Source organism: Zalophus californianus, chromosome 2 (genome assembly GCF_009762305.2).
Source record: "Zalophus californianus isolate mZalCal1 chromosome 2, mZalCal1.pri.v2, whole genome shotgun sequence".
NCBI classification, from domain to species: domain Eukaryota; kingdom Metazoa; phylum Chordata; class Mammalia; order Carnivora; family Otariidae; genus Zalophus; species Zalophus californianus.
Genome location: NC_045596.1, coordinates 90,090,460 through 90,110,899, shown reverse-complemented (window position 1 = coordinate 90,110,899; position 20,440 = coordinate 90,090,460). Strand labels below are relative to the sequence as shown.

At 39.8% G+C, this 20,440-nt stretch overlaps 1 protein-coding gene across 3 annotated transcripts; it reads left to right on the top strand.

Annotated features, from left to right (window-relative positions):
• The first annotated feature begins 1,016 nt into the window (after window positions 1–1,016).
• On the top strand, window positions 1,017–17,751 carry PLA2G12A (phospholipase A2 group XIIA). 3 transcript variants are annotated; one of them, XR_003520627.2, is made up of 5 exons: window positions 1,017–1,367; window positions 10,867–10,943; window positions 12,133–12,298; window positions 14,526–14,973; window positions 16,565–17,751. XR_003520627.2 is itself a non-coding variant. In XM_027597910.2 (4 exons), exons 1-4 carry the CDS (start codon window positions 1,157–1,159, stop codon window positions 14,642–14,644), a joined length of 573 nt encoding a protein of 190 aa, XP_027453711.1. In that variant the 5' UTR covers window positions 1,017–1,156; the 3' UTR covers window positions 14,645–15,069. The 3 variants fall into 3 exon arrangements, 2 of the variants coding, with proteins under 2 accessions (XP_027453711.1, XP_027453713.1); XM_027597910.2 differs by lacking the exon at window positions 16,565–17,751 and having other exon boundaries at window positions 14,526–15,069; XM_027597912.2 differs by lacking the exon at window positions 16,565–17,751 and having other exon boundaries at window positions 12,133–12,323; window positions 14,526–14,662.
• Window positions 17,752–20,440: the final 2,689 nt, after the last annotated feature.

Sequence of the window (20,440 nt, the reverse complement as noted above, 5' to 3'; positions counted from 1 at the left end):
CAGAGTAAGTTCTCAGTACAGGGGGACAGAATTCTTAGGAACTCTTTAGTGCACATTTATTATACTTATGAAGCTTGTAACAAACACAAAACGCCAAACTAGAATTTATTGGTAATTTTAATAAGAAAGGATGCATCTATTCCCAAGACTTGCGATACTGCCCTGGATCTTACCGTAAAAATCTAGGAAATTTCCGGGATACTAACATAACCAGATATTTATAGCTCTGGTAAAAAACTACTGCAATAATTATTTAAGGATTCTGCACAGCGCAGGGAAAAAAATACTGAGAAACTTCACCGGAGTTATCAAATTTCAAAATATGGTCAGCAGAAAAGCAGTGATTTCCAATTAAGTTTTTTTTAAACTGTATTCAAGTGTAGAGTAGAATACCGTTTCTTCCTTATCCAGAAAGAAAACTTACAGTTTTTATTGTCAAACCAGTGTCTTCCTCCAGAATTTCTAAACGAGATCTCGCTCATGCTTGCCAGTCAGGCACCACCACCTCGTCCTCGGGTTGAGCGGTCCGGGTCCCGCCCCCGCAGCCGCGGCCACTGCGGGCAGAGGACCTGGCGAGCACGCGACGAGGTGAGATTCCGGATTCCGGTCCACGGGTCACGCAGATTCGCGTTTTCAAACCGAAACTTAGCTGGACCCCTCGCAGCGCTCTCTGTAAGGGGCTAAGGGAACTCATTTCTTCCACGGCGTCCACACCCAGAAAAGCTTGTCGCTACGAACGGGCGGGGGTGGGGACTGCTGGGCTGAACCCTGGCAGGTCGCGGGGGGGGTCTTCACTTGGCTGCCCCCTCGGGCAGAGGCGCGCCCTCAGGCAGGGCGGAGGCGCGCCGCGGGGAGCGCTTGGACCGGAGTTCGCAGCCCCTACGCCGCGCTCCCGCTTCGCCGGCCTCTGACGCACCACACTTGTGCGCAGGCGCACAGTGGGGGCCGCGGGCCCAGGCCAGCGCGTGCGCCATGCCGCGCGTCTTCGCGACGGCGCCGCCTCCCAGCCAGAGCTGAGTAAAGGCGGTGAGGGCCCGCCTCCCAGCTCGGAAGGAGGCGTGGGCATGGAGCCGGCTGGGGACGCGGAGTCGGGGGCTGGCGCCGCCGCCTAGGGCGCCCCGTGGGCTCCTTGGGGGCACGGCCCGGTGCTGCGCGGATGGCCCTGCTCCCGCGGCCCGCGTTCGCCCTCGTCCTCCTCCTCTTCCTGCCCGCCGCTCTCAGGTGCCAGGAGCAGGCCCAGACCACCGACTGGCGGGCCACCCTGAAGACCATCCGGAACGGCGTTCACAAGATAGACACGTACCTGAACGCCGCCTTGGACCTCCTGGGAGGCGAGGATGGGCTCTGCCAGTATAAGTGCAGTGACGGTGAGAGGGAGCCCAGGTCCTGCGAGGTCCTCGCTTTCAGGGTGTTGCGGGGACGGAGGTCGTGGAGGTGTTGGGAGGCAAGGCAGACCTTGACGTTGTCCTCTAGCCGTGGAAAGACTTAACCACTGCTAGGGTCTTACCATTCTTGTGATTGAGCAATCAGGTTAGAAGTGCGCACCGCTATTGTTAGCCTGTGGGAGGTCACCTGAGGTGTACTCTCCGTTCTGTTTTCATTGCTTTTGAATCACTACGTTTTCTTTTTCTTTCTTTTTTTTTTCTTTTGCTATTGCACGAAGTTGCCTCAGAACTTTGTGACGTACGCATCATGGGAATGGAGTGGAACAGAACGATTTTAGCCCTATATTTTAGCACCGTTAGTCAGCCGAACATGCAGAATATACCGAGAATTGTAATCATGACGTTTTACCTTTTTCAAGAATTGGTTTTAATTTTTTTTTTCCCTGCAGGGCCACAGAAAATGAATTACGACCTTTGTACAGACTTCTGGTGTACTCTATTGTTGAGAAAGAGTTCTGATAATTCTTCTAGAAATTGTCTATCACTTGATAGGAATTTTCTTTCCTTGGTTAATACTACTATAATTGTTTTGATTTACTTTTCATATTTTTTAACTTTAATTCTTTTTGAATCTGAGAACTTGTTTGGTGCCATCGTTGGTAATAATAAACTCAAGGTCTTAGCAGAGATCTTTTCAAGCACTTGCTTTTTTTGAATGTTTAAATATTGTAGCAGCTCAGGTAAAGTACTCAGGCTTCTCTTTGGAAATTCAAAATTTTAAGATTTTGATTGGGAGGTCATGTTTCCAGTAAGAGTAGACGAAGTCGGGGCCTAGTTCATTTAGTGCTTGGCACCTTAAAGTAATAGGGAACTCAGTGACTAATGGTAAAACCAGATTGCATGGAGGTGAATTTAAAAGAAATCTATGTCATGTAAAACTGGGATGCCACTTGCTGCCTGTAATTCTCAAAATAATTTCTAGTTTTATGTTAATTGAGGTAAAGAATGAGCCATATCTCGTATGCTATGAAGTGCAAAATGTTTCCTTCCTAAATTTATGCCTAAATGTTACCACCAGTATGCAATCGGGAAGGATGTTGTTATGAGAAATAAGTGAATTATTTGAAAATTAAATGGTTGCCTTTCTGAGGCAGATGTCATAATTTTACTTAGTCATCCCCATTCGTTATAGAAATATCTGAGTGCCTGTTACGTCTCAAGTGTTCTACCAATTGGAGATTGAGCAGTAAACAAAACAGATAAAATTCCTGTCCATGGAGCTTACATTTTGGTGGGGAGAGACAGTAAACTAAAAAACAAGTAAAATAAGCCAAATATGCAGTATATGTAGGTCTGAAGTTTGCCAGTGTTTTGAGAACAATAGTAAAAACAGCAGTGGCAGTGTTGGGAGGCAGTTTACTCATTTTAAATAGGTTGTTCAGGGAAGGTCTCACTGATAAGACAGCATTTGAGAAGAAATCTGAAAATGCTGAAGGTGACACTGTGATGATCTGGGCATAAAACCCTCCAGGCAGAGGGAATGGCCAGTGTGAAGGACCTGAGGAGAAAGGCCAGTCAGGGATGACACCGAAGATTTTGGCCTGAGCCAAAGGAAGGATGTGGTTGCCATTTACTGAGATAGGAAAGGCTTAGAAGGAGTAGTCTTCATTAACTTGTGATGAGTCAGGGGTTCTAGAGTTTATTTACATTTAAAATAGCTCTGAAGTTGAATGGATACTGTTCCTATTATAAAGATGACTTTAATCTTTTGTTTTACTTAACCCTTTTTATCTTCAACAAGCCTCACTAAATTTACCATGTGGAGTCTCAAGCAAGATCTCCAGCACAAAAAAACATAAATGAACTTGAGAATTTAGGAAATGGTATGCTTCAGTGAACATCCTTTTGTGTCAGTAAATGCTGTCTTCTCATAGGAGTGTGGTTCCAAGTCACCATGTTGATAATTCCAACATAATGAAAATTGTTCTTTAATTGCTATTACTTGAGAAGTCTCCCTGGAACACTGTTTCAACCTTTCCCAGATTTTGGAATGCAAGTGATCAAATCAGAACCAAACAAACAGACAAATCCCAAAGCTAGAGGAGCATGGCAATTAAGGAGTGTTTAATAGTTGCAATAAAAGGTAAAGGGATCTTTAAAAAAGACTTGGTAGTAGGGAGAGGGTGATCAGATTAAAGGGCACTCACTTGTTCCATTCAGTTATCTTTGTTTTATCAAAAGGATTGGCTTTATGGAGACTTGCTCCCTTCTGGCCATCCTCCCTCTGGTGAGAACAACACTTTATTGAGATTGAAGTAAAGTTACTTAGGGGAACAAATTAGATGGTTGCTATTTTTTTTCTATTTTTTTTTTCTCCCTGACAGCAAAGAAGATTTGAGGATTTGAGAAAGAAAACTTTCTGTTTTCTTTTGAAAAATAGAAAACAAAATTGGCTTGTAAAATGCTTTAGAATTATGAATAGGTAGGTAACTCATTCAGTGATTTCTGTTTATGTCTTAACAGGATCCCTTTGGCTGTTGTGCAAAGGATAAAAAGAGTCCAGGGAGGTGGGAGAGCAAGAATGGAGGCAGAGTGACAGATGCAGGAATTCAGACAAAAGATGGTGGTGCTTTTGTCCAGGTTCATAGCAAGAAAGGTCATGAGAAGTGGTTGGATTTGGGGATATATTTTGAGGGAAGAACCTGAAGGATTTGCTGATAGCTTGGAAGGAAGGTGTGAGTAGGGTAAAAAAATGATCCCAAAGTTTTTGGCCTGAATGTTTGGAAGGATGGGGTTGCCATTAACTGTAATAGGGCAGACCATGGAAAAAAGTCACTAGGAAAGATAATAACATATTTGTATGCTTTTGAGAATGATTCGGTAGAGAATGAAAACACTATTGAAGGAGAAATGAAGGAGAATTATTGGAGTCAGGTCCTTAGGTAAGTGAGAGGAGTGGGTTCCAGTGCATAAATAGATTGGCCAAGAGCACGGATGGCCTATCCCTATTAATAGGAACAGAGGTAGAGGATATGGGCACAGATGCTGATTAGGTGGATAGATGTCCAAGTTCTCTTCCCATCACTTCAGTTTTCTCAGTGAAGTAGGAATCAAGGTCATCAGCTGAATGCGAAGATGGGAATGGAAGTGTTGGAGGTTTGAGGAAATGAGGAGAGTGAATGGACTAGAAAAATGAAGTAGCACAAGGGCCCTCCGAAGATTAAATCATGAATTAAAATCTCAAGTGTTTAGGAAAGCAGGTTTGAATTCTACACTGCATTTCCTATAAAGCACAGTGCTAAGATCTTTGACCCAACAGCCTTCCCTTTCTGTTTCCCATCTGCTTCAGTGTCAATCATGTGAAAGAAATTCATCTGTTGGGAAGTATTTACATCAAATTTTTTTTAAAAATATGTAGAAAAGATCTATCGTTACCTCAGTCCAGGCAAATCTTTAGATTTTATCTGTCCATACAGATGATAAAGCATCAAGAGAGGAGCATTTGCCTCAGTCAAAAAGTAGAATCAATGAATAGTATTTCCATGTAGTTGTACCCAGTGGATTTGGTTTGTTTTTTAAATTCTTCTCATCTCATTTTTTTCTTAGCTTTCTGCATTTGCTTACAAATTTTAGTGACTCTGATACATCATGGATTTTGGTTTGACTTTGATATTGCTTCTTCTGTTACTCAGTTTTTGCTTGCTTTGTGTATTAGTCTGTTCAGACTCCTGTAACAAAATACCATAGACTGGGTGATTTAAACAACAGGAAGTTATTTCTTAGAGTTTTGGAGGCTGGAAAGTCCAAGATCAGGGTTTGGCCAATACTGTTCTATAGTGAAGGTTCTTTTCCTGGCTTGCAGACAACTAACTGCCTTCTTACTGTTTTCTTACACTGGGGGTCGGAGAAGCAAGTTCTCTGGTGTCTCTTCCTTGCTCTACTCTCATGACCTTATCTAAACCTAATTATCTTCCAAAGGCCCCATCAGCAAATGCATTGGGAGTTAGGGCTTCAACATAGGAATTTTGGGGGGACACAGTTCAGTTCATAAGCACTGCGTAAAAATTGGCACTCAGTAGAAATGCTAAATTTTTTTAATGTTTAGCATCTTACAACAACAGTTATAACAACATTTAAAATGATATTAACATATTTATAATTTTTGAAGTGTATAGCAACTTAATCTTTAATAAACAACTTTCTATGTAACTTGTCTTGCTCAGAAATAGTAATTTCAATTTAAAGGTGAATTTAGAACTTCAAAACACTTTAAAATGTTTTGGGAAATCTGTTATTTCCCAGTTCTCTGGGGTTTTTTGGGTTTGGGGGGTTGGTTTTTTGGTTTTTGGTTTTTGGTTTGTTTGCTGTAGATAAAGAATATTTTAATTTCAGGAAAGAATTTCCCCATTTTTTTCTCCAGCAATTTCACAGGTGCCTACTATGTCCCAGGCATCTTCTAGGTGAGCAAGACAAAGTTCCTGTCCTCATAGAAACTGATTAATTATGGGGGGGTGGGTGGGAGGATGGACATTAAGGAGGGCATGTTTGGTAGTGAGCACTGGGTGTTATACGCAACTCATGAATCATTGAACACTACATCAAGAACTGATGATGTACTATATGCTGGCTAATTGAACATAATAATAAGAAAAAAAAACAAAAAAGAAATTGCCTATTATGTTAATTTGGTCAATGAATGTTAGAAAGAAGAATAAAACCAACCAACGGTGTATGGAATGGTTGTGGAAGGGGGGAAGGGGCACTGTCTTAGATGGAGTGAGCGGGGAAGGCCTCTCTGATGAAGTGACATTAGCACATTCCTTCAAAAGCCAAACAAAAACCAGTCACCTGCCCCCTTTGCCACTTATTCTCGGGAGCCAGTTTTATCAGCATTTATTTTATGGTGTTATTATTCAGTAGTTCATGTGCAGTAGGTCTTGGTTCTCACTGCATTTTATCAGCTTCCCTCCTGAGAGCAGTTTTAGACACTGGCTCTGTTTGAAACAACTGCCTCCCCCATCCTCCCGCCTCCATTTTCAGTTTTGCTGACACATTTGCTTCTGTACCATCTCTGTTCGTCTCCATTCTCCTGTAGTAGGCAGGCTTTGATTTGTTTGGTTTTTCTCCCTGACTTCACTTGCTTCTGATCATTCTCCCACTCAAAGGTAATTATCTTTTACAAAATGAGAAAATATGTATATTAGTACATATATATGTACATACCTATGTATCATTGTCATTACATACATCAAAATGTTAAAAAGTGTTGTATAGACTCAAAATCGGAAGAATCCATAGATTTATATAAAATACAAAGGGAAGGAAAAATAGAACTGCTCCTGTAGTATAAATATTAAAACATTGAGGGAAATATCTTCCCAATAAAAAAAAGTAGACACTTGATATTAGAAACCCACATGCCTTTAAAACTCTAGGCCTGGATCAGTTGTCTGAGGGAGGTAATCTTTGATTCTCATGGAAGAGGGATAGGTACCAGAAATCTGGAGACTGGCAGATGGGGAACATATAGGGTATCCAAAAAGTTGGAAACAAGATAAACAGTATGTTAGTTACATTCTCAAGTAATGTGCCCAATATGTGTTGCTTCAACCTTTAGATACCTTTTTAAGTGATATACTTCTAAATTGATAGCAGTAAGTCCAGTCGTTAACCTGAAAAATAACGTTTAGTAAGTACACTACTTATCCTGTTTCCAGACTTTTTGAATACTCTTTGGCTTATTTATTGTACTTTTTTCAGATTAAAAATTCAACCCATTCCTTAATGTCTATTGCTAGATGAGTTTCTAAACATTTTGAACGGTCGATTGTTAAAAACCCCTGACGAGAGAGCATCATGATGAAGCTTCCAGGAACTAGAATGGCTTCCCCAAGAATATCATGCTGATCCAGCTTCCCTCCCATTCAATGAAGAGATTTCTGGTGTGGTAGGACAAAGAAAACCATAAATCTGATGGCTAGTTTTTCATGACATTCCCATGAGAAATGTAAGCTGGGTAAAACTTGATTTAAATGAAGTCACAACTGATTGAGTGGTCTACCCAAAAGGTTGGGTTGATGACTTCATGGCTGCTTATGGAGAGGGCTTATCTATGGCAGGGTGTTGCGGACCTCTGCCTTGGTTAATATCTGTATCTCAAATTTGTGAATGTCTGGGAGCAATACTAATACTGGGTGAATAGCCCTAAATTTAAACTGTGCTGAATAGTCTTGAATGATGAGCTAAAACTAACAAGACAGAATTTCACAATCTAATATTTAGGCTCAAAATTTAAACTGTAGCAGTGCTGAGTCTCTAGCAGTAGAGTTTATTTTAGAAAGAACTGATGGGTTTTTTCCTACTGTCCAATGTATCTTAGAACTGAGACACAGCTAAAATATATGCTAACCATCTTAGGTTCTATTAATACAAGTACTTTATCTACTTCAAAATAGGCCCATCACACCTATTGGTGTTCAGTTTGGGATGGCACATTTTAAAGAGATGTGACAAACTAGAAGTGATCAGTCTTTGGAGGTTGATTAATGCTCGCCAAACTCAAAGGAGACTGAAGGATAAGCAGCAGTACCATGAGTATTAGAACTGCCACAGGGAATTGCCTTCCAAGTCACCTGCTCATTCATTCATTCATTCATTCATTCATCAACAAATATTTATTGAGAACCTAACCATATGCCGGGCACTGTTGGAGGCTTTGAAGGTATGAAACACAAATTCCTGCCTTCATGGAATTTGTATTTTAGTATGGGGAGACAGATAAAAAGTAAGTAGGTTAATAATATAATGTTTGAAGGTTATAATGCGTGCTACAAATGGTATGGTCAGAGAAGGCATTGCTGAGAAAGTGAAGGAATTACTATGTAGATACCAGGAGTAAGAGTATCCACATAGAAGAGCAGCAGGCTCAGTGGCGCTAAGCCAGGAGCGGACTTGCAGTGTCTGTGGAACAACGAAGAGGTCAGATGTGATGGGATGAAGTGAGAAAGAAAGGAAGAGAGGTGAAAGGACTGTGGGAGATGAGGTCAGAGAAGTCACAGTGTGTTGTGTGTGGGTGCAGATTATATAGAGTTTATAGGCACTGGAAAATGTTTGACTTTTATTCTGAATAAGATGCGAAGCCATTGGAGGGCTTTTGGCAGAAGAAAAACTTCATCTAACATTTTTATTTTATTTTTTTTAAAGATTTTATTTATTTATTTGACAGAGACAGCGAGAGAGGGAACACAAGCAGGGGGAGTGGGAGAGGGAGAAACAGGCTTCCCGCGGAGCAGGGAGCCCGATGCGGGGCTCGATCCCAGGACCCTGGGATCATGACCTGAGCTGAAGGCAGATGCTTAACTGACTGAGCCACCCAGGCGCCCTGATCTAACATATTTTAATAGGATCACTCAGGTTTGGTATTGAGAATAGACAATGGCTGGAGGTGGTGTGTGGGGGTGCTGTGGAGTGGGGAAAGTGAAGTTGGGAGACATCAGGAGGTTATGGCAATAATCCACAGTGGCTTGGAGCAGGATGGTAGCAGTGGAGGTGGGAAGAAGTGATTAGATCCTGAATATTTTGAAGGTAGAATCAACAGGACATGCTGTGGAAATGGATGTGGGATATAAGAAAATGAGAGTATTAAAGATGGCTAAGGTTTTTTCCTGAGCACTGGGAATGTTGGAATTGCTTTTATCTGAGAAGACAGAACTATGGATGGAGCAGATTTGGGGATGAATATCAGGAGGTACCTCTTAAGTCTGAGGTGCCCATTAGATATTCAGGTAGTTAGTATATCCTCCCTCTGTGGGCCCTTTTAAGTGGAAAGCCAAATCATAAACAGTTTTCTTTATTTCTTTACTTCTTTATTTATTTATTTGACACAGAGAGAGACAGCGAGAGAGGGAACACAAGCAGAGGGAGTGGGAGAGGGAGAAGCAGGCTTCCCGCCGAGCAGGGAGCCCGATGCGGGGCTCAATCCCAGGACCCTGGGATCATGACCCGAGCCGAAGGCAGTTGCTTAACCAACTGAGCCACCCAGGCGCCCCATCATAAACAGTTTTCTTAAGAATGAAGGACCAAAAGCAGGAATTGAAGGATCACAGTGACTCATCCATGATAGCTTGAGGTATGTACCTTCATTTTCCAAGGGCCCAGAAACAACCATCCTTCTTGGGCAGTGCTAGAGAAAGAAAACCAACTTCTGCCATTGGCCTCCTCATTCCTTAATCCATCATAACCATTCTCTTTGTACATACTGTTCTTTAGACTGGGTGGAGCCAGCTAAAGCTTCGTGAAGTTATACTCTCTTTAGGCTCTAGTTCATCACTTCAGCCGAGCATGTGAGTCTTAGCAACTCAAACTATTTTTAGATCCTTACTTTGAGTGGGTTACTTACTTTGATGGTTGATTACTGGAAGGGTTGCTTTTTTTCCCCCTCACTTTACTTTTGGAGGGTAAACATCTTTATTTAAGTCTTCTAGTAATAATTATTAGTTGACTGAAAGTTGGTAGATACTTTGTGTTTTTCCTAAGTAAGGAACTATGGGGAGATATTTGGAATAACAGGGGATGTTTTGCTTTTAGAATTGAAGATGAACAGTAGTCCAAAATGTTGGAGGGTTTATCATGTAAAATATGTAATTGGTTTGTTTTGTGTTCCCCAGGGGTAGAGGATTGCTCATAAGAAAACAAGAAAGAATTTAACAGTTAGTGCCACTCCACAATGGAATAGGCTATTTCTTGATACTGTAGGAGGATTGTGGGAAACATTCAAGAGAAAGTAGGTGACTGGTATCTTGAAGTGATTTGTATATTTCTTGAGGACAGATATTTTTGAAGTACTTTGCAGCAGTTAAGATTGCTGTGATAATGTCATCTTTCTCCTGGTTACTGAACCATTGTCTCTGTTAGGGAGAATAGAGCTGGAGTAAGATGGCTCACCAAGCTGTCTTTATTCCTGACCTTTTTCCTTAGCTGGCAAAGAGGTGTATTTGTGAAATGGTTGGTTGGAGTGCAGGCTAGAATGTGTGGTTCTGTAATGTCTTATAATGGCATTGAGGCAATTAAATGTTTGTTGGATGACCTTATCTTCCTTAGCTTTAAGCTCTATGAGTAAACTGGTTAGTTAATGGTTATTGAGGTTTGTGTGCAGTGGAGTATTGGCTGAAGACTGGGAAGATACAGTTCTTGCCTTATAAGTTTTTAACCAAAAAATGTAAGTGTTAAAATGTACAGGGAAAGAGGGTGGATTTATCTTTCATACATATGGACCCAGTCTGGCATATAACCTCTGAAATCTCCTGAAGTCCAGAGTAAGCTTTTGCGTGTTTTGTATGGTATAGGCTTAGAATAATGACATTCACTTATGTCAGTACCCAAATATTAAATATTTCCAAGGCTAGTCTAGTAGTACCTCATAGACCTTTTTGCATGTTTTTTATATTTGAAAATTAATTATGATACCATTTATATTTTATAGGATCTAAGCCCTTCCCACGTTATGGTTATAAACCCTCCCCGCCGAATGGATGTGGCTCTCCACTGTTTGGTGTTCATGTAAATATTATTATTTTCTTATTTGAGAAGTTTTATGATCAGTAGGCTATGTAGTACTCTTTTTTTAAGATTTATTTATTTAGTAGAGAAAGCATGCACAAGCAGGGTGGGGAGGGGCAGAGAGAGGGAAAGAGAGAATCTCAAGCAGACTCCCTGCTGAGTGTGGAGCCCAGCAAGCAGCTCGACCCTGAGATCGTGACCTGGGCCAAAATCAAGAGCCGGTTGCTCGGCCGACTGAGCCACTCAGGTGCCCCAACTACGTAGTACTCCTAATAATTCAAGATGGTCAGTGTGTTCTCAGGGTCACAAATAATTTTGCTTATAATGTTAATTAGGTTTATTATATTCTTTTATAGCTAAAACACATTTAATAAGTCCTAACAAAACTAAATGGAATAAAATTCATGTTTTATTTTTTAATCTTGTAGATGTTAATACTATTGAAAAGATATTTCCTCATGTTGCAAACATGTTTTAAAAGTTTGGAGTATAGAAGTAATGCTACTTAGATGAAAAAGTATAGATAAAGCATAATATTTTCTGTATTAAAGGAAAGCTAAGGAAGGTAGCTGTGTTTGTTTTGTAGACGAGGCTGAATCTGAGCCAACTGTTGTGGGAAAAAAAATGTTTATGAGTGATTCCTAGACACAGGTTTTGCAATATAAAGTTATTTAAAACAGTTAAAGATAAATTATAGATTTGAAGGAACAGTATCTTTAGGGAATAGATACTTAAAGATTGAACCACAATAACATAAACTGTAAGTTGTAGGAGCTTAAAACTTTTAAGTTTTCAGTGATATTTCATATAAAGTACATTTTACAGGGGGAGAGGTACAAAATACATTGGAATGTCCAAAAATCAATCTTTGCTCTTAGCCTGACCTTTGTGTTTTTGAAACTGTGTTTTGTGTTTTGGACAATTGGAAGTTACATTTGTTACCAGCAGATAACTGAATATTGCAAAATAGGGAGTTTTGAGGCATGGCTGAGAGGGAGAGAACATGGGTGCATGCGGGTGAGTGATGGGCAGATGTATAAATAACATGGAAAATATTTGTAGACAGAAATGGATTTGGAAAATTACACAGCAGTCATCGTCCTTGATTTCTAAGTCTACTTGAATGCAGTACTTCCGCAGAGGAGTTTTGAATTTCATCAACAATAATCCATCCAAATGCCTCTTTCAGCTTAATGTTGGCATCCCTTCCCTGACAAAGTGCTGCAACCAACACGACAGGTGCTATGAGACCTGTGGCAAAAGCAAGAACGACTGTGATGAGGAATTCCAGTACTGCCTCTCTAAGATCTGCCGGGATGTGCAGAAGACACTAGGACTAGCTCAGCATGTTCAGGGTAAGGATGATCCAGCAGGATGGAGGTGAGAGCAGTTTGTCAAGTTTTATTGCCTGACTGCTTTATGTTTCAGTACAGGATTTACCACTGGAAATCTTTCGCTGTGTATTACTATATCTATTGTGACACAGCCCCTTCAATTTTTTGAGGTGAGGAGTCATTGACTTTGTCATCTCCAAATGATTTATAGTCATGGAAGCAAAAAGTGTTAGGAAACCTTCGGAAGATGGTATCAAAAAGTGTTAGGAAACCTTGGGAAGAGGATATGCGAGGCAGAGAAGAATTTATCCGAGATCTTGTGCCCTGTAGTCTGTCTCTAATTATCCGGAACCTAAAGTTTGAAACCCTGGATCCAGTGATTTTAAAAGTATAACACAGGATTTATAGTGGGAAGTTCTAGAAGATTTGAGCTTTAACTGTCTCTTCATATGTATCTGTGTCAGGATGGTCCCCAAAACAACTCCCAGGTTTGCTAGGAGGACTCACAGGATTCAGGATAACAGTCTTACTCAGAGCAAAGGGATATGAAGCAAAGTCAGCAAAGGGTAAAGGTGCATCAATGTTCTCATTTATAAAATACTACCCATCTCATAGAGTTGTCATAAAGATACAATAAGATGTTTGTGGAAATACAAATCACTGTACAAATACTAGAAGTTACAAAATCTTTTCACTGTCAAGCCGAAGTATTTATCATACATCGAAATCAGAAGAGAAGGTGCAAGAAAGGAAACTATACATTTTTAAGTATTTTTCATAAGGTACCATACTAGATATTTTAGATATGTTTTCCTCAATGTCCCCAAAAACCCAAAGAAGTAGGTAGTGGTATACTCATTTTTCAAGAAAGGAAAAGGAGGTTGAAAGAAGTAACTTGTCCTAAGTTGCATACTTTCGATTTTAAAACTTGTGTTCTGTCTACTGCAGTATTCCCCAAACAGTGTCATAGGTCTGATTCTGAATTCCTAGTAATAACTGTCAAGGAAGAAGGCTCCGCTGCAGGTGCAGCTTGAACCCCCCAGCCTTTGAATCCTTTGCATGCTTTGGGCTGAGGCAGACTAGTTGCACAGCAGAAGCGTACATGGATGTATTTCCTGTCTTCTGATCTAAGGACATACCAATGCGGCTAAATGATGAAGCCAATTTCCTTTCAATGCCCTATTGAATAATTATAGCCTTTACACTTCTGTGGTGGTTGTGTTCCTTAATGGCACAGCCTTTTGGAAAAGTTTGAAAATGTCAGGATTTTGCAATGAATGGTTACTTCCTTTTTTTTTTTTAAGATTCTATTTATTTATTTGACAGAGAGAGAGGGAGACAGCGAGAGAGGGAACACAAGCAGGGGGAGTGGGAGAGGGAGAAGCAGGTTTCCTGGCAAGCAGGGAGCCCGATGTGGGGCTCGATCCCAGGACCCCGGGATCATGACCTGAGCTGAAGGCAGACACTGAGCCGCCCGGGCACCCCGAAGAGTTTTTTCCTTAACATGAATATTTGAAACTGGAAGTATTTGGGTGACTAAAAGCTACTCTGTGCTGTGTCTCTGGAAGTGAAGTGTATGAAGATAATCTCACCTGGATGTTCCAGGCTTCTTAGAATAAGAAAAGTAAATCCATTATCTTTTTTATAGTCCTAAAAAAATTTTTAAGCCCTGCTAGAGAAAAAACACTTTTGATTCCTAGGTCTCCCTTCCTAGGCCGAATTGGGATATTGAGAAAGAGAGAGAGAGAGAAAGAGACTAGGGTCCATTTACCTTAAGCATCTTTAATGATGTGTGATCAGTTCTTAGAAGTCATTGGCCGTAATTAAATGTCTTGAGGTTTCTCTGTTTTTAACCTTTATTTTTTCTACACCTAAATATCTTTCCTTCAAATGCAAAATTAAGAGTGTTCTAAGGCATCTTTATAGTGGTATTTTTCAGATAAAAGGGCAAGTAACAGTGATGAACTAATCAGTGTTATTGAGAGAGACTCGTTTGCCTCGTAGGAAAAAAAAATGGGTTGAACAGTTGCGGGCAAACAAAAAAGTAGCTACATGCTCAAGATGCTGACACTGAAAGTCTGTATGTGTGTGCTTCGGGCCTATGAGGGTTTGGGAGGATGTTGGCGTAACAGATGTTTAAGTGCCCACTGAGGATGTGCTTGACACTGTGCTGTAACATGTAATGTATGTGGAGGGAGAGCAGGGCTTTGCAGTTGCCCAGCAGTAACAGCACTTTCTTACCTTGCAGCCTGTGAAACCACAGTGGAGCTCTTGTTTGACAGTGTGATACATTTAGGCTGCAAACCGTACCTGGACAGCCAAGGAGCCGCATGTAGGTGTCGCCACGAAGAAAAAAGTGATCTTTAAAGACGATGCTCACAGTTGGTGACAGCAGATAACGACAGAAGAAGATAGCCTTTGACAAAGAACTACTGTTTTTACAGCATAACGCTGCCTTATTTTTGTGAAAGGATTATTTTAAGACTTTATTTTGACATTAAAACTTCAAACTAAAGAAAAAAGTGGGGGAGGTGATCTTCCTGGACGTTGCTGCCTTAGTGTACCGAATTGTCTTGACCAACCTCAGAAAGAGGTGCATGTTAAGGGGAGAATATTTTAAAAGGAGGAGTCTGTAATTCAGTTTTCACAACTGTATTTACCAAAACAATGAAGTCAAATGTAAAACTGATTACAAGGTATGTTGAACGTTATCTTATTTGGAAATATGGGAAAATCTTCACTTAGAAGTATTTGTTTACTATAAAAATTTAAATATACATTTATTCCTGGAAGGCTCTGACTTTATTTTTTCTCTGTTTTAATTAACACATAACATGCTGTTTTCCCGTAGCCAATTGAGCACTTCTATTAATGACCAGACTAGTTATAAGGACAGAGTTTCCATGTTTCTTTTTCTTATAAAATTGGAACCATCAGCTGGTGGCCTCTTAGGGAGCAAACCAGGATATCTAGCTATTATGTAATGTGTCTAGAAGGTGACATGAACAAAAATCGGAAGCACAGCCACTTGCATTTTATGAACCATCCATATGACAAATATCATATTTTGCTATAACCTTTGCCTAAATTGAAGAAAAGGTGGATTTAATGAGACAAATGAAAAGTTCTTTCACATACACATTAGAACATTATATGCCGCTATGCTTTGGTGTTCATTCTCTAGCACTTGGTCCTCATAGTAGATTCAGGTATATTTTTAAAAAGTCTGTAACCTTTTCCTAATAGTGGTCTTAATAAATATTGTTCTTGATATTTTTTTTTAAGTCTTTTAACTGTGGAGTCAGAAGGGATGGTAAAGCAAGATGCAAAGAACTATCTTTTGTAGATTTCTTATTTACATTGAAAATTACTAGCAGATATTTGAAAGCAAATCCCAGGACCTCCGCTGCCTCTGAAAACGTCTCTATGTGTTGGAAGCTTTTGCACCCCTTGGAAAGCACAGCTGTACTCCTCTACTGCTCTTTGCCTACCACTGGCTGTCCACTTTCCCTTGCCTACGATCCCAAGCCACAGAAAGCTTGTGGGTAACCTATAGCCACAGTTATTAATATAACTGCTTGGAATGTCAGAGAAGGACAGCTGCAGAAGAAGTGGTTCTTTTTTAAGTCAGTACAGGCAGAAATGGGCAGAGAGAAAAATATGTTCTGGAGAAGGGGCCACATTCCTAACTTTGAAATAGATACCATTGCTAAAAACCTAATAACTTCCCAAACTGAGATGATGGAGCTTTTCTGCTAAGAGATGTGTTCTCTGTGAGACAAGGCAAGGGTATCCCTGTGACTAATTGAGCAAACTGGGCTCTAACATAAATGTTTAGAACCCTTAATTGATACTTTTCAGACTTTTTAAAAGGTAACAGTTTAAGCCATTATCCGTAATCTTTACCAGTATTTACTATCGAAATACTTGACCAGGTAACTTTAAACTTACAATAAATTCATGGATTTTCTTGGCAGCATTGGCTTTCTCAAGAGGACAGACTCAGAATTCTATGAAATATTTAATTCATGGTCATAAATTATATACAAAGATCAGTAGCAGCTGTTTTTATATGTTAAGATTTTTATCTTGGAATAATTTTAGATTTACATAAAAGTTGCAAAGATAATGCAGACTTGCTGTATACTCCTTACCCCTAATGTTAACATTTTACATAACCGTGAAAACATTTGTTAAGAAACCAACATTGGTAATTGCGATTAACTAAACTCTAGACTTCATTTGGATTGTACTGGTTTTTCCACTAATGTCATTTTTCTTTTCCAGGATCCAATCTAGGATACTACATTGCATTTAGTCATCATGTCTGATAAGCCTCTGGTCTGCGATGGTTCCACAGGCTTGTTTTTCAAAATCTTGACGGTTTTGAGGCATACTGGTCAGGTGTATTGTAGAATGCCCCTCAGTTTGGGCTTGTCTGATGTTTCCCCTCAGAATTGGACGGCGGTTATGGATATTTAAGGAAGAAAACCACAGAAGTGATGAAGGGTTCTTCTCAGCAAATTGTATCAGTAGTTGAATGTTATCAACTTGATATGTTAACTCTGAATACTTGGTTAAAGTAGTGTCTGTCAGGTTTCTCCACCGTGAAGTTACTGTTTTTCCGTTTCCATACTTCTGTTCTTTGGGATCCAGTCCCCAAGTCAGTCAGTCTGTGGGAGGTGGGGGTGCACAAGACTCTGTTCCACCTCCTGGAAGGGGGAGTATCTTTATATAGTACTTGGTATTTTTCTGTAAGAAGGATTTGTCTCCTCACCCCTCCCATTTATTCAATTATTTATATTAGTATGGACTCATGTATATTTCTTTTAGACTTTGGGTAATGTTTATTTTATTGCTCAAGTTGTTCCAGCTCGGCTATTGGGAGTTATGTCAGGTTGGCTCCTGTGCGTCTTTAATGTGCCCCCATCCTTTTGATTTTTGAGCACTTCCATACTTTCTGGCAAGAAAGTAGGAATGTTGCTCTGGGCTTGCCTTGTGTATTTCCAGCACTAGAATCAGCCTCTTCTCCAAAGAGCACTGGTTCCTGTTATTGGAGAATGGTTTCTAGTGGAACTTAGAAACCAGTATCTGGGTGCTGGATGTGCTCGTTGCTCTTGGGGTGTCACTGCTGCTAGACCCTCCCAGCAAACAGAGCTAGGAAATACGTATGTATGTTAACCCATGTACAATCTATAATGATTTCTGTATGTGTGTGTGTGTGTGTATGTGTGTGTGTATATATATATATATATATATATATATTAAGCTGAGCATGAGTTCTTACTGATATCTTCACTTGAATCATGTACCACAGGACATGTATTTAGATTTTGAGAATGGTATTTTCCCTATCCGTAGAATAAATTCATTAAAAAAAACAAGCAAAAAGAAAACCCCAAAACTAGCTTTCAGCAGCTCTCTGCAAGAAATACAATACTAATATTTTTAAATAAAACTATATTGCCTTCAAATAATGCCTATGTCTTTAAAACCTTTTGACACACTTCTTCCAGCAACAGATAAGGCTGTGTTCGTTTCATAGGTGGAGAAACTGAGGCACCAAGAAGCTCTAAGGAAGACAATTGAAATAGGACAAAAGCAAACACATCTGGGACAGGCTTTCCTTCAGTGAACCTGTAAACTAGTAATATTAATTAAATAGTTGTTTTCTTAGCTTCTAATTTTCCCTAAGATGAAAATGTGGTATTTCTGTCAGTCTTTATAGAAGTACAAGATTATCAGGAAATCAAAATGTATATTACCCTGGTACAAAACAAGAATAACATCTAACAAAATGAAGACAATGGAGTCTCTGTAAGAACAACTATTTAGTAGACTGACTTCAGTAACTTTGGGGTAGAATGAAACCTATTAGGTAAGATTCTTCCACATATATTTCATTGCATTGCTCAAATTCACAGATACTACTTGCACTATTCATTTGGGTCTTGTATAATGACTTGTTATAATAATTGAAGTAGCCCCTTTAGTTTGCTGTTTTTCCTCACAGCTTAACCTTACAAAACCAGCCATCTGCTCAAATCATAAAAGCAAGAATGAGTTAGTGTAACCAGTATACAAAAAATAACTAATAGTTACTAATAAAAATAACTAAAACTGGATCAGTAGTATCCTCTTGGCATATAAGCCATAGTGATGTTAGGGTTTTTTGCCTCAGGCTTATAGGTTTCCAAAACATCCTTTCAAGTCCCCTTGCTGACAACTTTACAAACCTTTTTCGCTTTCAACTTGTAAGTGTAGGAGTCAGGATAATAGAAATCTAACATTTCTGTGATTTATATAGGGAACACCAGAAGGTTTAGTGGGGTAAACTGAGAAAAAAATGACCAAAATTTGAGGATCATCCCTGATTTTTATTCCATATGTTTCATTTCTAGGATAGGTGACAGCTAAGACCTTCAGTTTCAGTAAGTTCTATGAAAGGACATTTCAAGCCATCTGTCAAGTAACTTTCAGTCTTTAGGGTATCAATTATTTTAATAAGATGGATTTGCTTTAGATTTTTTTTTCTTCTTTGCGAAGGTAGGATTGGTAGGATTCTAATGTCTATGTCAGTGCACATGAGTGTGCAGTTGAATCACTGGATTCTGGCATAAAAACACCTACTGGGCCCCACCCTTAGCTCCTCATTCAGGAGATCTGATTCTATAGGTCCCAGAAGTTTGCATTTCTAGTAAGTTCCTAGATGATGTTGATACTGTTGGCTTAGGGACCACAGTTTGAAAACTGGTCTAGGTAGTCTTCAGTAGCTAAAAATAATGTACTGAAAGCTTACTGTGGGCCAGGTACTATTCTAGAAGTTTGACAGTTACTGTCTCCAAATTTCAGTAAGCTTGGTCCCCATTTTACAGAGAAGAAATTGAAGCTGGGGGAGATTGAGTTGCATTACTTGCACAATGTTTCACAGCTAAGAAAATGGAGCCAGGGTGAGAATCTAGGCAGCCTGTTTTCCAGTCCTAGGCACTTACCCATTTTGTTGGGATAGCTATTGCTTTAAAATGCTAAAATCACTCATTTATAATTCTGAAATAAGTATCTCAAAATGCTTTGTACTTACGTCTTAAGATAGACAAAATCTTACTTTAAAATATAACCACATACATATGCTATAAAAATAAAATTTTCTGAGATAAGATACTTGGGGGGGGGTAACAAATTCCTTTCATCTGCTCCTTTCAGGTAAGTGGGTCAGCTGTTCCACACCTATAAAGGGAGTGTTTTCAGGACTCAAGCAGAGGAGACCCTGAAAATTAGGCAAAAGGACAGGAAATTCTGGTGGTCAGATAACACGTTCAAACTGGATAAAGTCCAAAGTGCAAATGCTGAAATCCTGGATCTCATACAATGGATAAATATTTACTGAGCACCTCCTACATGCTAAGCAACTGTGCCAGGTAATGGGGAAACCAAAAGAAGGCCAATCCTTTCAATGAGCTAAAGATGGTGGTAACAGAAGCCAGGCACTGTTTTAAGTAGTCATTTCACTTTATCGTTACAAAACCATATAAGGCAGAGAATGTTATTTCCTATCTTAACTACAGAATAAGTTACTAAAATAGATTTCTGAAATACGCATACAGCGAAATGAACAGTAGTAAATGGCATGGGATGAGGAAAATCCTGATTTCATATTCTTGTTAATGACCGCGCACACGTGGGAAAAGTTATCACGTTAAATTTTATTTTTCTCTCCCCAATAGGGTAATATTTAGACGGATTTCTTATACTTATTTTAATGTATTAGAAATGATGCCTTAACACATTTTTCTCAGTCTGAAGATGGTTACTTTTTAAATGACAAGGCCCAGAGAAGTTAGAAAAGATGAAGCCACCTTTTCATCCGAACTTGAGTTGTTCCTTGAAGCAAATTTACACAATAGCCAACCACCCCGTAAGGCGGAGCTCGGTTAAATGCAGCCTTGAGCTCCCCGCCGCGCCCAATTAGCGCACTGTTCGGGCATTTTATGAGTGAGGACAACAGGCTCTGGCTCTACAAATCTTCACCTGTACACTCCTAAGCTCGGGATCCGAATTTCTGCATGATTGCTTCCCTGAATTAACTTTACCTATGAAAGCCAGACTTAAATCCTAGGCCTGCCTCCAGTTTTACTTTGCCCCAAATTCCCCAAAGAGAATTTA